Source organism: Trachinotus anak, unplaced genomic scaffold, assembly GCF_046630095.1.
Source record: "Trachinotus anak isolate AG129_WGS33_773 ecotype Australia unplaced genomic scaffold, CSIRO_AGI_Tana_v1 ptg000018l, whole genome shotgun sequence".
NCBI classification, from domain to species: domain Eukaryota; kingdom Metazoa; phylum Chordata; class Actinopteri; order Carangiformes; family Carangidae; genus Trachinotus; species Trachinotus anak.
The window spans coordinates 20694248-20712063 of NW_027273869.1; the positions used below are offsets into that span (position 1 = coordinate 20694248).

Consider the following 17816-nt stretch of genomic DNA (forward strand, 5'->3'; position numbering starts at 1 on the left):
TGTTTGTTGTTTGGATTCACTCATCCCTGACAACATGATCAGCTGTTGGTGTGTAAACACAGTAAATGATCTGACCCTCCTGTGTGTCCACACAACACTGGTGTAATCACATCTGTCTGTTCTAATGTAACACAACAACTGTACAATCACTGTGACTCCGTGTGTCTCAGTCTCACTGGTTTTCCTCAGGTTCAGTTCTGGTTTCTGGTCCAGCTCCAGTTGACTGAGACAGTGTGAACAACACAGACCGAACGGACCTGGGATCAGTCCGGAGTCCTGTTAGTATGAGGGTCCCGACATGAGTCTCTGTGGGGTTTTGGTGGATTTAAATTCTTGTCTCAGGTTCTCAGTCTGTTCAGATCAGGATTCTCCACTCAGATGAACCTCTGCAGACTGAGCCGGATCTTTCAGTTGAAGCCCAGGCTCAGATCCTACAGAACTGATCCGGGTTCAGTTCGGATGAAGCCTCTCTGTGTGCAGGAGGAAGAAAACAAGATGTCGTTTGAATTGTAGATTTGGATCAAATGATGCTCAGCAGGCGGAGCCGGGTTAGACTGGTACCAAGACCGGACGTGCCCTGAATGACGGATCCCGGACCAGCACGGACGGATCCAGATCACCGCGCAGAGGAGGTCCGGTGGTTGTGAGGAGGTGAAGAAGACTGCGGACAGAGGGGGTGAGGAAGGTGTGATTCTGCAGCGACTCTCCGCCTCCTCCTTCCCCGCGCAGGGAGCGCGCCGCGCGGCTGTGGAGAGGCGTGACGCGCCCGAACCGCATCTCCAGGATGGCAGGTAGGTCTCCTCCGACTGGGGCAAAACACGTCTGGTAATGTTAGCACGGCTCGGCTCGGCTCGGCTCGCTCTCAATGAAAAGCTTTCATTTTCAACGTCGGGAGTGAGGAGGCGGTGGGCGGCCGCTGGTCTGATCCGCATCGACGGTGCTCGGTGTCGGTTTTAGCGGCACGGAGGCTCCAGCTGCGGCTGTCAGCGCGCTCACTGCCGCCTCCATGGCTGATAAAGAAGGGAGGAGACTCGGGACGCCTGTGTCGGTTCATTGCGGCGATCAGACCACGTTAAACCGGCGCCGGACCGGACCGGGCATCAGAGCACGAAGCCTCTGCAGCTGTGACCCGGGGACGGTGACTGTGGAGCGGCAGAGAAGCAGCCGTTCTGCCGCTGACAGATGAGGCGCAGGCCGCGGATGTTAGCGGGTTAACTGTCCCATAATGGGGTCAGTGTCAGAGTGGACCGAGCCGTGCTGTGCCCTGCTAGCAGAGGTGTAAGTGGCCTGGAAACTGCTGGACCCAGAACAGGGCCGGATCAGACCCTAACAGGGCCCGAGCCGAAGGACATGAACCACTGATGTTTGACAAATGAGAGTCAGGACAAGCCTGCACCTCACTGCTGGGTCCTGGATCTGTGGACCCACAGAGCTCCAGCCTGTGTCCAATTTATCAGAGTGAAAATCCTGATCAATCCTGAAGCTGGTCCTCTGTCCCTCAGGTTTTCAGTTCCTTTTTTCTGATCCTGGTTTTTATGGAGTTTTTATTGGAAACAAATAATCAACAAATTCTGATTGATTATAGATGAATAAAAACCTTTGAAGTAGAAATGATAGTTTTCTTTGTCCATCAATTATCTATTTTCTTAGTGACTAATTGATTGATTCACTAATTGATTAATTGACCTTTTTTTTGGGCAAAACCTCAGACCTCCTGGCAGTAAAACCTCCTGACGGTAAGACCTCTACCTTGTCTTTATTTGAATTGACCCCTCATTCCTGTTCAGGTCCTCCTGATGGGCCCTCGGTGCTCTGTACCGGGATTGGACTGGCGGCCCTCTGAGGAAATGGACCCTGTGATCCCGCCGGACCCCGGCTCAAGGACCAGGACCAGGATGGACCCAAAAACCTCAGTGTGCAGGCGAACACTTGGTGTGATCCTGTTGGTGACTGGCATGCTGGTTTCCATGGTGACCTCAAGCTCACCTGCTGCAGGTAAGTTGTTATGTTTTCAGAGGAGTTCAGTGGTCTGGTCTGGTCTGGACCCAGCTGGGTCAGGTCTCCTCTGAACAGCTGTTTCTGAAACAGGTGACAGGAAAACGACACAAACCTTTTCTGTGCAGCAGCCTCTCAGTCACTGCCACCACCTGCAAACCCATGGTTTTGGTCGAGACTCCTGGCCAATCAGCAAGCAGCTTTTATCCACATAATCTGCTTCTTACTCTGTGACATCAGAGTAGGTCTGGGTCTCAGCCTGAAGGTGCTTGACCAGGCCCAGGTCGGGAGATACTGAGTCATTCTGTACACACACACACACCTGTCAATTCATTTATGGAACATAGATGTAATTTAAGTTATTTTTAATCAGGACACACTTTTATTAACATTTCAGTCGAGACATTCGAGTCACACGTTAACAAATACAAACAGCGACAGTGAGCAGATCGTACAGAGCAACAGGAAGCAGCAGAATTCACTGTGACCACATGATTCACAAACTGCATTGAGACTTGGTGACAAGCAAGAGAGAGATGTTATTGAAATAGTTAATAATTGGAAAAATGGTAACATGACACGTTAAACACGAGAGCCAGGCAGTAACATGTATGTGGCATCATTATATATCATTAAATCCACTAAGAAACAGAGAAACAGAAACTTCATAGAGAATCCTCCTGTTTAAGTTTCCTTCAGTATCACAGTGATGTTGTGTGAACATGATGATACACTTCAGACAGGAGCTGATCACAGCTGATCACAGCTGATTCAGCTGAATCAACTGCTGCAAACCCCTGGCTTGTTTGGTGCTTGATGTAGACTTCAGACAGGAGTAAGAAAATTAGGCAGATGATGTTTTATTTATTTATTTAGTCTTCATCATTCAGTGACAGACAGACAGTAGACATGTGAACACAGAGAGGGAGTCACATGGACAGGACGGAACCAGGTAAACAGATAAACCTTCTTTACCATGGGAACTGACTGTGACACACAGCTGATACCTTCAGGCTCTTATAGAGCATATTAACACAGATGGTGTTTCTATTGAGCTTTATCTTGGAGGTAGGTTTTATCATACACCATCTATCTATCTATCTAGCTATCTATGTATGTATGTATGTATCTATCTATCTATCTATCTATCTATCTATCTATCTATCTATCTATCTAATCTGTGTACTGTGGGGTTTGAGGGCGTCGTCTCCTGAATACCAATGACTTGTCTCCGTTCAGCACGTGATGCTGCCGCAAAGCACAGCGTCACCACAGCAACGAGGCCGGCACCAGATGAAAGAGACCAGTCAGGGCTGTGTGTGTGTGTGTGTGACACAAAGACAAATAGGTTTAGAAAGACTGCAGCAGAGAAAACAGAGGAATTAAAGCCCTGGTGTTTGTGCTGTCTGTGAATTGATGTGAACCTGAACTATTAATGTAGAAATATATATACACATAAATATAAATGTATATACATGTACACATATATATTTATTTATTATGATATATTAACACTAATATTCATATGGAATAATAATGAATAAAAGTTCATAATTAAATATGTAAAATATAAAAGTTCACAGAATTAAAAGAAATGAAAGAAATGTAAAGGAAATGTATTTATTTAAGGTTTGTTGGTTATTTATTAACCTTTCCAAAAGATAAAAACCATCAGACAACATATTACAATCAATATGAAGCTACAGCAGCTGGTTAGTTTAGCTTAGCATAAACACTGGAAACAGTGGGGGTACAGCTATCTTAGCTCAGCATAAAGAATGGAAACGGAGCAACAGAAGCGAACCTCTAAACCTCTGATATATCTGGTTTGTTTTAATCTTAAAATCTTTGGTCAGGGTCCTTGAACTTTGTCAGGATCCTTTGTATTGGTCAGAGTCCTTGACTTTGATCGAGGTCCTTGGCGTCAGGGGCTGTAAGAATGATATAATGAATATAATTAATCCATCCCTCCGACTCTCACCCACAGGTGTGTTAGACTTCAACAGAACAACGGAGCCTTCAACACCATCATCACCCCCCTCCCCTCCCAGACCACCTGCCCCAAGCCCACCTTCAGACTTCAGTAACCATGGTAACAATGGAGGATCTATGGGGGACTCTGACTCTGGCGCTCAGGGGATCCATCTCCTACTGAGACCCCCAGATCTTCTGTCCCCCAGCCTCCCCCCACCACTCCCCCCTCACACCCAGCCCACCCTTACCCCTCCTCCCTCCTGGGAGCAGGGTCCCTCCCTGGAGGAGGCTTGGGGCTCTGGAGACTACATGGAGACTCTGTCCTTCATGGTGCCCGATGGCGAGGAGTTGGCCCTGGCCACGCCACTGCCCAGCCACCCCTACAATGATGATGTCGAGGGGGAATGGGTCTCCTACGACACTGCCTTCCCTGCCCGTCCAACCATCTCCCTCTCCACACGCCTCCCCCTCTCACCCTCCTCCTCTAGCCCCAACATCCCACTGCACACTCGCCACACCCACCTGGACGTCTTCCCCACCTGGGAGGAGGACTACGACCTGGAGGACATGATGCCCCTGGAGCCGACGGAGCTGCTGCTGCCGGACATGAACAGTCTGGAGTACTACACCAACCTGCTGGCCCGGGAGAGAGAGAGGGAGAGAGAGAGAGAGAGAGAGAGGGAGAGAGAAAGACATAAGGAGAGAGACCAGGTCAACTGGACTGACTCCAAACCCCCCATCAGTCCTACAACAACACAAACTCACCCTCCAACTCCATCTTCATCCCCAAGCTCTGGCCCTCATCCAGGACCAGAGGCCAAGCTTCCTATGGCGCGTCCCACCCCTCCCCTCACCGTCCCTCCTACCTTCACAGGTGAGAAGAAACCACCTACTCCATCAACCACCCTCAAAACCCCCTCCACCCCTCTTACCCCTGCTCCAAAACCGAAAGATCACATCCCAGTCCCGGGCAGACACCCTCCTCATCCCCCTTCCAACACCACCAGCGGGGTGCCTCCTCCACCCCCGCTGGGACCACCCACCCGTCCCGACAGACCAGAGAGGCCCCCAGCAGTTACGGAGAAGCCAGCAAAGGCTCCACCCACCAGGACCACCACCACCACCACCAAAGCGACTACCACAACCGCCACAATCACAACCACCACCCAGATCACAGCCATCAGCCTGACCAGAGCCCCTCCTGTCACCACACCGAGAGTGGCCCAGACCCCCCCCACCAGACAGTACCTGTGTAATGTCACCAAACCAGAGATGTACCTGGTCAGAGTAGGTAAGACCACCAAGGGTCAGGTGACAGGACCACTACATACTTTTTTTGTTTTAAGCCATATAATGAGTCTAAGTATAATTCAGACAAACCCAAATACAGCTGAGTACTGATCTAAGTGCTCCAGGTCAGAGTACTGCTCTAAGGTCAGAGTACTGAGCTTAGTACTCCAGATCAGTGTACTGATCTAAGTACTCCAAGTCAGAGTACTGATCTAAGGTCAAAGTACTGATCTAAGTACTCCAGATCAGTGTACTGATCTAAGTACTCCAAGTCAGAGTACTGATTTAAGGTCAAAGTACTGATCTAAGTACTCCAGCTCAGAGTACTGATCTAAGTACTCCAGGTCAAAGTACTGATCTAAGGTCAGAGTACTCATGTAAGTACTCTAGGTCAGAGTACTGATCTAAGGTCAGAGTACTGATCTAAGTACTCTAGGTCAGAGTACTGATCTAGGCTCAGCTGATCTCGGTGATCCAGTTTGTTGACCTTCGTTATCCAAGCCTGTGTCAGCTGACATGTCTTTGAATCCGTCCTCAGTCAGCTCCAAGGGTTCGCCGGCTGGTTTCAGTCAGGTCAGAGATCTTCTGAAGAGAGAGTTCAACCGCTCTGTGGAGCTCCAGGTAAACATCACCTCATCCACCACAGCACAGGTAACACTGTGGTACGTTAACACCACGCTACACAATACTACTGTTAAATCTGTACCTGCTCCAGACTGAACACACCTGGCTGATGTCAGATGATTGACAGCTCTCCGTCTCCTCTCTGTTTCCTCTTCAGTTCCTGAGAACTCCATCTAGCTTTGCCTTTCGTGTCGTATCAGGACCATTGATCTTCACTGCTGTCGCCGTCATCAACGCCCTCCGCCAACCACCACGCTCCTTTGGCCCGGTTCCCACCGTGTCACCTCTCTACACCATACCCGACCTCAGGTATCAGATCCACTCTGTGCTGCAGTTTGTCCCCGCTCATGTTGACGTCCGAGTCTGTAACTTCAGCGAACGGGTGGAGAGAGGGCTGATGATGGCATATGCTGAGACACGGAGACGGTCACATGAAGCGGGAAACGTCACCGTACAGGTGAGTGTGTTATATGTTGAGTGGGGCCCTGGGGTCACATAGACTGTTTATAAACCTGGACATAGACTCTGGGTCTGAAGAGTGAAGCCAGTGCTGAAGAGCCTTAAAGCTTCATTCTATCTAATATCTCATTCTATGTGAAAATGTTACTACTTCTCACTGATTTATTACCTCAGTAAATGTTTTCCTGATGAGTTTATGTCTCAGTCTCTAGTTTCAAGTCTTCTTCAACACAACATGATGTTCATTTTTTAAATTATGCTCCATTTAGAGGAAAATAGACCATAAAGTGAGTACAGAGCAGGTCAGCTCCACCCCTCACTCCTCCTCAGCTCCACGTTCTCCTCCAAATATGGTTTCTTCTGGTTTCAAAAAACCAAGATGGTGATGGAAAAATTACAAACTGGAGGCTTCAAAACAGCAGCTCACAAACCAGTGGGTGATGTCACAGTGGGTTGACACCTGATCAGCCACTGTGAGGCCTTAAATTAATGAAGCATAATTTATAAAAACACATTGTCACTATTTTGCTCACCTCAGAGTCAAATGGTCTGGATTCTGTTGTTACCCTCTTACCTCTCTTACCCTTTGTATCCACACATGCGTTGTGCATCTTCTGCAGCTGTTGAACATCACCATGGGCATGTCCCGGCCAGCGGCTGAGCAGAAGGTTCCTGTTGACATCACGTTTGCGGTGCGTGATGGGCGGGGCTACCTGCCAGGGTCAGAGGTCAGCGAACACCTGAGGAAGCTCAGCCTGGTCGAGTTCAGTTTCTACGTCGGATTTCCTGCTCTGCAGATTGCAGAACGTACGAAACACACAGTCATTTTGTTCACTGTCAGTGTTTACATGTGAGATGTTGAATTTGTTCAGTATGTGTTTTTATCCTCAGCCTTCCACTACCCTGAGCTGAACACATCTCACCACCTGCGCTCCACCTGGGTCCGCACAGGTGAGAACACACCTGTGTTTTGGTTTGGTGCCCTTGTGTCGATCGCAGTCACTTAAAGCCTGGTGAACATGTGTCACCTGCAGAGATCTGTGTGGAGAGCTGGTTAAAAAACATGATGTGACTTGTGTGAACTGACTATAAATAAACTGTATGACAACATGAACAGGTTCACGGTGCAGGGCTGAAGTTACTAGTTTTACATGCAGACAGTTTGACCTGCAGCAGGTGATCTGTAATGTTTCTGTGGAGTCTGTGTGACATCGTTCATGTGCTGTTTCAGTCCTGTTGGGGGTTCAGGAGCAGCTAGTGGCTGAGAGAAGTTTTAAATCCCGTCTGGAGAGACGTCTGGCTCTTCTGCTGGAGGAGGGACTGCAGGAGTCCAGCAGGAGGCGCTGGAGGAGAGCTACGGCTGTGGGCAACAACAGTCTACAGGTATACACACATCATACAGGTATATACAGGTATATACACACCGTACAGGTATATACATGTATAGACACATCATACAGGTATATACAAGTATACACACATCATACAGGTATAAATAGGTATATACACATCATACAGGTATATACAAGTATATTCACATCATACAGGTATATATAGGTATATACACATAATATAGGTATATACAAGTATACACACATCATACAGGTATATATACATCATACAGGTATATACAAGTATATATACATGATACTCTGTTTTGTGTCTGGTTTGTTGGTGTCATGTGACATGTGAATAACCTGTTGTGTCTCAGGTGGTGCGGGTGGCGAGGCTGTCAGGAGCGGAGCACCCTCTGGAGGTCTTGTATTTTGTTGAGGGGCCAAGTGGTGAGCGGATTCCAGCTGAGACGACCGCCGCCACCTTGAACCGTCTGGACCTTCAAAGAGCCGCCATCGTCCTCGGACACCGAGTCCAGAGACCGCTGGCCCAGCGTGAGTCAGAGCCTGAGTTTGTCAGTGACACAGCTCAGAGGTCAGAGTGATGTCAGAGTGATGTCAGTTCTGGAACATGTCATTTCTTCACCCTTTGAATCTGACCTTAACATCTGTGTTGAGGGGAAGTGAAAAATCCATCAATATAATTATAAAATATTAATTTCTTGACCAAATTAATAACCAATAGCAGATATTTATTAATTATTTATTGATTATTGAAACATGTGGACAGAGACAGAGCATCTTAAATGATGTCAGACATGTAAAGGACAGTGGACATGATCCAGACAGAAGTTACGTCTCCTCCAAAACAGCAGTTTACAACCATGAAACAAAACATTCACTTCTTATTTGTCTCAACTTTCCCTCCCCTGTCCCTCACCTGTCTCCAGCTGTGGAGACTCTGTCTGTCCCTCCAGCGGAGACTCAGAGCAGCAGCATCTGGCTGATTGTCGGTGTGGTTGTCCCTGTTCTGCTGGCCATCTTCATCATCATCATCCTCTACTGGAAGCTGTGCGGCTCCGAGAAGCTGGAGTTCCAGCCGGACGCCATCAACACCATCCAGCAGAGGCAGAAGGTGAGAGATCAACAGGAAGCTGTTGGATGTCTCCTAAGCTGTAGGTTAACGTAAACGATGTGTCTTCTGTCAGCTTCAGGCTCCCAGTGTGAAAGGCTTTGACTTCGCCAAGCTCCACCTCGGTCAGCACAGTAAAGACGACATCATGGTGATCCAGGAGCCTGGAGCGCTGCCCGCCCCTGTCAAAGAGGCCACGCCCTCTGATGGTGGAGATCTCAACACCCCCAAATCTAAAGGATCGTCCACCAAGGCGGGCCGGTCCAGCCGCCGCAGGGGAAGGCTCAGCCCGTCAGACGGAGACTCATTAGGTAGCGACCAATCCAGCGGCAGAGAGTCAGCAGAGGAAAGCACCCGACCTGTGGCCACGCCCATTGAGGGGAAACAGCACAGGAAGATGCCCAAAAATGGTCAGAGAAGCAGTGACATCATCATCTAAACTGAGAGAGAGAGAAAGAGAGAGAGATGATGATGATGATGATGATGATGATGATGATGATGATGATGATGATGAAGTATGACGATGATTATGATGAAAGATGAGGATGAAGGTGAGGATGATGATGATGATGATGATGATGAAGGATGAGTATAATGATGATGATGATGAAGGATGATGATATGATAATGATGATAATGATTATGATGATGCAGGATAAGGATGATGATGATGATGATGATAATGATGAAGGATGATGATTAAGGATGAGGATGATGATGAAGGATGAGGACGATGAAGGATGAGGATGATGATGATGATTAAGGATGAGGATGAGGATGAGTGAGTAGACAAACATGTTTCTCTATTTTCACAAACCTCTTTTCTTTCTGATGCTTCTGGACTGAAGGGAGGAACAAGATGGGTATGTTTGATTTGTTCATCATCACCCTCCTCCCAGATTAAGATGACTATCCCTTCCCTGATCAGAGACACAGGAGGACAAAACATGATGTTCATGTTCTGACTAGTTTCAATTATTAGAAACCTGTGTTTTCAGTGTTTTGTACAGTTTGTCCTCAGGTGTTGTCACATCCAGGTCTTCCCCTGTAGCGTCATATTAAACATTGTGTTGGTTGTTCAGACACCTGTAAATCTGCCTGCAGGTCCAGGTTCAGGTCTGGTTGACAGCTCCAGACTGTGATGAACCACTGTTAATATTTAATGATTTATTTTAGCTCCAGGTCGTCTACACAGTTTCAAATTGGTTTGAACTTCCTGTCGCTGCCCCAGATTGTGTGACCATTAAGAATACATTGATTAAATTACATCTGTAACATCAGATTATCGTTGCACATCTGTGTATTGACTGGTGTCATCACACCGGACACAAAGGACCTGACAGACATGAAGGACCTGACAGACCTGAAGGACACTGTTTCACATTTTGTAAAATTAAGGCATAAAGTTGTCCAGACTTGACAAATGCTCTTCTTCACACTGGGCTGATGCATCTTTGTTCCTGGTTGTACCAGAGGGTTGGACCCTGGTACCTGCTTACAAGTCTGGTTTGTTTCAGTTTGACACCTCAAAATGAATCAGTTACCATGACAAAACCGGTTGTCATGGTGACTGAAATGATCCCAAAATCTGGGAGTAAACTGATTCAGCTGCAGATTGTAAAATCAGGTTCTCTTGCTCCAGCAGCTGCATCAGGTAGCGGTCCAGACGAGCTCCTCTCCTCATCCTCCATCTTTGACCACGTGGACCGTCTGTCTCGAGGCTCATCTGACGGCACTCGTCGGCAGGCCAACAAGGTGCAGCTAATCGCCATGCAGCCTCAACCGAGTCCACCACCACCACATGCCCCGTCACAACCTAGCCCCACGCTCACAGAGAAGGTCAACACAGAGGTGAGACCATCATGAAAACACACCCTCACTGCTCGCCATGAGGACGTTGAAAACCTGCCGGATGTCGTCACCCACCTGTGTTCACCTACACTCCTGCAGGTGGCGCTGAGACACAAGTCAGAGATCGAGCATCACAGGAACAAACTTCGGCAGCGGGCTAAGAGGCGGGGTCAGTGTGAATTTCCCTCAATGGACGACATTATGGACGCCTTTGGAGATGGGCCGGTGCAGAGTGAGGTAGCACAGCGACTCTACAGCTCCGCCCACGACCACATGGACTGCATCCTACAGGCCGATGCTCCCTCACCTCCCACTCCCATCGACTCCAGGAAGAGGTCAGACTTCACCTGAGAGCACTTGACCTCTCTCTCTATCTCTCTCTCTCTCCCACTCTCTTTCTCTCTCTCTCTCTCTTTGTGTGTGTGTGTCTGTCTGTCTGTGTGTCTGTCACCACCACAGCATCACAACCTGCAAGATACAGTCACACAGCTATACTATAGTTAATGGTGTTATCAATAAGTAGATGAAATACAAAAAGGGCCTTAAAGACAAGAAGATCAAACAGGAAGATGAGAAGTAAAGAACATTTTAACAAAAATCACAATTACATGTGAGACTCACCTTTCTTAACTATAATTAACAGACAACAGACAATAAAGTTCAAACAATGAAGAAAGAGAGAAAGGAAGGATGAACAGGATGGTATCAGAAACCAGGGACACATTGAGTCAAACCAGAGACACGTTGAGTCAAACCAGGGACACACAGAGTCAAACTGGGGACATTGCTAATGTGTTTCATGTCTTATGAAACTTAGTTTCAGAGGAGGCTCTGCAACACTTCTTTAGGATACACTCCTTATATCTTAAAGAAGTAAACACGATAAACTGTATGAATGAGTGTCTCTGTGTGTCCTTACAGGGGGAGGCGATCTCCTCGGGGTCGGCGTGCTCTGCCGGGACCTGGAAGTCTTCCTGATACAGACAGAGACCGGCTGCTTACAGATCAAAGTGCCACCTACAGGAAATACCCAGGACTCAACAATGTGGCCTACATGGTGAGTGTTAAACCAGTACTCTAACAGTTCTGGTCGTCTGGTTGTACTCAGATCTACAGGAAGCATTTGTTGCTGTGGATCATAGATTCTGCAAAATAAAAAAAAAACAAAAAAAGCTGTGGAACTTTCATTTTTAAGTATAGCAATTTTTAAATATAGAAGTGGTAGGTGGTCTGGAGCTCATCAAATGAAGACTATAGGGTGGTAAGGGAATGGTCTGAGGTAGCATCAGTTGATACAAGATGGTATCATCAGCATAAAATTGGACATTGCAGTGCTGAGTTGTACAATAAATATTATCAAATGTAAAGTACAGTGGACCTAAAGTTAATCCTTGTGGAACACCTTCATTAATAGTTGGAGGTTGATCACACGGATCATCTACTCTATATTCTGTCTCATCTCTCACAGTCGGACCCTGACCTGCCCCCAGATCACGGCAGTCCATCCCCTACTGATGAGGTCTTTGACCCAGCCCCGGCCCCACCACCCTACATGCCCCCCCAGCCTTCTATCGAGGAGGCCCGACAACAGATGCACTCCCTCCTGGATGACGCCTTTGCTCTGGTGTCGCCATCCTCGCAAGGCAGCGCCGGGGTGAGCGGGGTAAGCCCTGCCCTGCCCAGCCCCTCCCCTCAGGCCCGTCCCCCGGGCAGACAGTGGGGTTCTTACCCAGCAGCCCCCTCCCACAGCCCCTTCTCTGCAGTGAGTGTGTTGACCTGCAGCTGAGGCCCAACACTGTCATGTCATGAAATGTCACTGATCCATGTTCAGTTTTCATCGTGTTCTTCTCTTCTTCTTCCTGCAGAGATATGCAGAGCTAGGAATGTCTCCCACATCAGTCCAGGGCCTGCTGCAGAGGTCAGTGTATTTAAAACCAGGTCTAGGTTTGAAGGCTGGACATGAACCAGTACTGATGCTCTCTGTATTTTATTCAGGCAGGGCCTCAGTTCAGGAGGGTATGTTTCTACTGGAGATCAGCTGCAGGAGTCAGTTTACTCCAACAGGGGGCAGTATGAGGATCCCCCTTCCTCCTCCAGACCACGACCTGTAGGCGGCAGCACAGGTACTGTCATCTGGATGTTCTGATCAGATGCATTGCTATTTTTGACATTATCTCACATGCAGTTATTTTCTTGGAGTTGCTATATTGGTGATTATCAGTAGTTTTTGTGGTGATAGTTTATAGTTAAACTGAAAAACTGCTGCTCAGCCTGTCATTATTCACATTTAAACTTCACACAACTCAAATCTGTTATATTTGTTGCTTTTACTCATTGAAATTGTAAACCTCCAGGTGCACAACTCCACCACCTGACACAGGTGGGTTTGTCCAGTCAGATCAGTGCTTACCCCGGGGTGGGTCGCAGCATGTCTGGTCCCACCGGCTCAAGCTGGAACCAGCAGCACACAGACCAGGACCTATCCAGACCAGGAGCCAGCAGAGAGAGTGTGAGTTCACTGTGGGGAGTTGTAAAATCAACCAAACCAACCAGTTCCATCGTTTAAATATCAGTGTGGTAATGAGAGATATGGTGATGTAGTTCAGACCAGTCTTAACTAGTCCAGACCAGTCCAAACAAGTTCTGACAACACCAGTGCTAAATGGTCAAACCCATTCTGACCAGAGAATGACAGACCAGTCAAGTGCAGACAAAACCAGTTCAGACCAGGAAAATTCACATCAGTGCTGTACACACCAGTCCTGATTTTCAGAGTGCAAATTGGACTCACTTGTTATTGTATCTCTGATTTTAGTGTTGATTTCACATTATTGGGGTAAATGTCCAAGTCTGGTCATCTTTGACTGCTTGTATCTGGATTTGTTTTCTAGTTGTCACCTCACCCTCTCTTCCTTCTCCCCACAGGTGCTGTCCTTCCCTGAGTTCTCCTCTTCCTCTGTTTTCCAGATGCCTAGCTCCTCATTGCAGGACCAGTCGGCACCACCTCTCCTCCTGACCTCACCAACTCCAGAATACCCACCAGAGGATGCTTCACCCTCTGCCCACACCTCTGCCTCGCTTATCAAGGCTATCAGGGAGGAGCTGCGTCGTTTGGCCCAGAAACAGGCTTCAGTGACCAGCTACCCTTAGACTGGACCAGTTTGGATCAGGATTCCACTGGTTTTTGTTTTAAACCACTCAAAGTCTGTTAAAGCTGGATTAAAACCCTGAAACTAAAAGATCCACACTCTGGACTCTGTTGAGCTAATCTACATCTGTATCGCTAAACCCAAAATAACTCTGGACCACGAACCATGTCTCCTGTCTTCTGACTGAAAGATCTCGGTACTTTACAGGGTCCCGTCTGCCTGTCTGTCTGTCCATCATTCTTTAGCTCAGTGTTTCATTGGACGGGAGTTTGACTCTTTGTGTTTCCACTGAAGTGCTTCCTGGACTGGATTGTCCCTCTTACAGTTTTAGAATGGATCATACTTTATGAGTTTGTGGAGAGGATGGTCCTTCCTGACTTTCTGGAGTCAATCATCCACCCTGGAGTTCTGGAGCAGATTGTACTTCCTGGAGTTCTGGGGTAGATGGTCCATCTTGACCTTCTGCAATGGAGGTTTCCTCCTAATAATATGGAGTGGATGAGGCCTCCTGACATTATGGAGTGGATCGTTCTTATCTATCTGGATTGGAACAATCCCTCCTAAATGTCTGAAATGGATGGTCCTCTGTTAACTTATAGAGTGGATGGTCCCCCTTGAACTTCAGGAGCAGATGGTCCTTTCTGATTCTCTGGAGTGGATGGTCCCTCCTGAACTCCTAAAGTGGATGGTCCCCTCTGATACTGAGTGGATTGTTCTTCCTTGAGTTCTAGAGTGGCAATCCATTCCTGAATTTCTGGAGTGGATCACTCTGCTTTAACTCCTGGACTGGATTCTTTCTCCTGAACTTCTGGAGTGGATGGTCCTTCCTGAAGATCTGGAGTTGATGGTTTATCCTAACCTTCTAGTGTGGGTCATTCCTTCTGAACTTCTGAAACAGATTGTCCCTCCAAGATGTCTGATTTGGATAGTCCCTCCTGACCTTCTGGAGTGGAAAGTCCTTTCTAGACTTCTGGAGTTGATCAACCATCCTGGAGTTCTGAAGTGGATTGTCCCTCTGGACCTTCTGTGGTGCTAACCGTCAGCCTCATATCATCTCCTCATTGACCACTTATTGCCTTCCACACTTCCATCAGCCATGGGGATCAGGTCCCTGTTCATAAACCATATTGATTAGGTCTCTGCACTGTCGACAGCAGGAGGTGGCATACCGTTCCCACATTAAAGGGACGCCAAACAGGAAAAGTATATATGAATATCTATAAGAATTAATTTAAATATATGTTAAGAGATAGAATCCCAATGAGCACAATATTAATGTAAGAGTTATTATTGGAGTATTGAGATGTTACTTATTTTTTATTGTTCATATATGAAAGTATACTTTAAATCCTTTATTTTGATGAAAAAAGACCAAACTACTGTTCTGTGGTTGTAATCCTCTTTTGTTTGAGCTTGCTGTAGATTTTGAGCCAGCTTTTGTTTCTCTGTGGAGACGTTTCTTAGCATAGCTGCTTGCTCATGTTGTATCGGTGGCAATTTTTAAAAAAAATTGTGCTAAATGCATCGCATTAATATTGAGTTTTTTTGTCGCTGATTTGTTGCATCCATCAGTCTGTGGGCAGAACGCTGAGTCTGCCAGGTGACAGGTGGGTGAAGGTGTTTTTGTAGAGGGGCACAGATGGGAAAACATGCGTTCAGCAGAAACTACAGCTAAAGCTAATAGCAGACACACCAGGGCCCCTGAAGTCTTACCACTAACTCAATCAATCAATCAATCAATCAATCAATTAATCAATTTTATATTTGGTGCAGGATCACTGTGCAACATGATCACAATACACTTTACAATCACAGAGAATATATGATACAACACAGACAGCAAGCACATTAAAACATCAACTTTTGAAAGATTATTTAAATAAAAAGACGTTAAAATGTTTTTAGTCTGGATTTCATTTTAAAATTTTAACTGAACATGCTTCTTTAACATTTAATGGAAACAGTTCCAGAAATAAGGAGAAAATGGTCTTAAACCAACTGAAGGAACTTATAAAAGAAGAACCTTAAAATCAGCTCTAGCTTGGATGTCTTCATAAAGTCATCAGTGAACCAGCAGTAAGAGACACCTGTAAGATTTACTGCTGAGAGGTAGAAGACTCAAGTCAACAAAACTGGACTAACAGCCTTGTTAGTGCCCCCCTGAGGCCGTTGGGTTTATTACACCCCAGAAAACTAAAATGCATAATGAAATGTGAGAGATTGACTGTATTCTACGTTCCTCCAGTGGGCCAGGGAACAGAGGGGGGCGCCAGAGGAGAGATGTTGTCTAAATCAAAGGACATGTAGATTTAAACAGACCGCATCACTTTGATCCAGGCTTTATCTTTCCCTGCTGGTTGCATAGCTTAATAACTGTTGTGTATCTGAATGAATGACTGTTGTGTAGCTGAATTAATGACTGTTGTGTATCTGAATGACTGGTTCCCTCTCTGCTGGCTGGTTGTTTCTCGTCGTGTTGCTCTCTGCTCTTTCAGCATGTTCGACTCAGTTTGAGGCTTTAGCTACTTGTGATGTTCCAGTTGATGTTAGCATGCTGCTAAAAGATGTTAAAAACAAAGTGTAAAAGTGAAGAGTTGTTCCACATCAAGTTTGGAGTGAGCGAAGAGTGATTAATGTCACAGTGCCATAAAACCATCATTCATGTAAACAGTAGAGAAAAAAAACATCTTAAAACATGTTTTTTTTGTTTTGTTTTTTTTGTTTGTTTTTTTGTTGTTGTTTTGCATTTCCAGAAGATATTTTTGAATCTAAATGAAGATGGTCACAATAAACAGCGTATAAATGAAAGTGGATATGATGTTGAATAGAAAACATGTTTAGAAAATAATTTATCTATGATTGCTCTGCTGAACAGACTCAAACATCTGCCAACACACGGACCAGAAACCAACCGCAGAACTCTTTACCGCCTGGAAACTTTCTGATTGGACCAAGCACCAGTCAGTCAAGCTGTGGGACTTGGCCAAGCCCACAGGATCACATGGTGCTAATTCAAGGACTCAAGGTGCGTCTAAAACTCGTAAGATCACATGAAAAAAGAAAAACTGCAGGTGTCATGATTAAAAGAGACGTTTGTCTTCTCACATCATCTCTGCAAGTTTCACAAACTCCTGAATGTTTCCTCCATGTTTTCTAGAGTTTCTGAGTTTTCTAGATCTGTGATCCTCAGTGAGAATCCAGCAGATGACCAGGTGCATTGTGGGTGTTTCATTCATGACAAAACTACTGACCCAGACTCAGAGACCTATCTGATACTGAAATAGACGAATCCCTGAATGTCTGACAGATATGATTTAATCTTGTTCATTAACATCATGGATCTGATTAACACATAAACACAAGATACTAACAACTTATTACCTGTTCAGACAGGACGGTGACATCATCACAACAAAGTTAAAGTCAGACCTCTTCATGCCGTGTGAACCTGCTGTCAGAACAAAAACTTCCCTGATAAGATTAAACAGGAAGAAGAACTTTGCAGCAGATGCAGGTCTGAACCTTAAACCTGGTCTGGTCTACCAGTCTGCTGTTGTTCTCAGACCTGCCAGAATTTTTCAGGGGTTTTGTCATAAATGCACTTCCATACAGCTGCAGCTCTGAGTCGAACCACATTCCTGTTCCTCTCTGGACCCTGTTCCCACAGGCAGCTTCACTGAGAACTCAGACCAGGTGAGTTCACATCAGTCCAGGTTTCTGGTGTGATCCAGGTACTTCAGTGGAGCTGCTTGGTGGAGACATACCCTGAAGGAAGAGTTGTTTTAATGTTAAATTAGTGACCTGGGAACACTGCCAGCAATCTCACCTGTTCAACAGTAGCCAGGTGAGCTCTCAGCTGATCTGACTGTGTCACATGACAGGACCTGTTCAACCCAAAGTCTGTGTGAGCTGCATCCTGTGGTGTTTAAAATTAAAAGACTGTGTTAACAAACATTAAAGACATGTTCAAATTCAAACTCTGATTTTTCTGCATTCATTAACTAATTT

The 17816-nt window shown here is 46.3% G+C and overlaps 1 protein-coding gene across 3 annotated transcripts; it reads left to right on the plus strand.

Annotated features, from left to right (window-relative positions):
* Positions 1 to 655: 655 nt before the first annotated feature.
* Positions 656 to 17785, plus strand: LOC139635563 (UPF0606 protein KIAA1549). Of its 3 annotated transcripts, XM_071503027.1 has the most exons (20): positions 656 to 791; positions 1788 to 1995; positions 3983 to 5260; positions 5798 to 5880; positions 6041 to 6340; positions 6963 to 7149; positions 7234 to 7293; positions 7574 to 7725; positions 8054 to 8231; positions 8627 to 8811; positions 8885 to 9218; positions 9657 to 9671; positions 10451 to 10659; positions 10759 to 10994; positions 11581 to 11716; positions 12128 to 12421; positions 12525 to 12577; positions 12655 to 12782; positions 13014 to 13168; positions 13585 to 17785. In XM_071503027.1, the coding sequence occupies exons 2-20, from the start codon at positions 1797 to 1799 to the stop codon at positions 13807 to 13809; spliced, it is 4407 nt and encodes a 1468-aa protein (XP_071359128.1). In that variant the 5' UTR covers positions 656 to 791; positions 1788 to 1796; the 3' UTR covers positions 13810 to 17785. The 3 variants fall into 3 exon arrangements, with proteins under 3 accessions (XP_071359128.1, XP_071359129.1, XP_071359130.1); XM_071503028.1 differs by lacking the exon at positions 9657 to 9671; XM_071503029.1 differs by lacking the exon at positions 9657 to 9671 and having other exon boundaries at positions 10454 to 10659.
* Positions 17786 to 17816: the final 31 nt, after the last annotated feature.

Bases quoted from the DNA above. Each gene is read 5' to 3' on its own strand.
- LOC139635563 (XM_071503027.1), top strand. From the start codon at position 1,797: ATGGGCCCTCGGTGCTCTGTACCGGGATTGGACTGGCGGCCCTCTGAG. The intron at 12,578-12,654 runs GTCAGTGTATTT...TATTTTATTCAG, and splicing joins GTCCAGGGCCTGCTGCAGAG to GCAGGGCCTCAGTTCAGGAG. The intron at 13,169-13,584 runs GTGAGTTCACTG...TTCTCCCCACAG, and splicing joins CAGGAGCCAGCAGAGAGAGT to GTGCTGTCCTTCCCTGAGTT.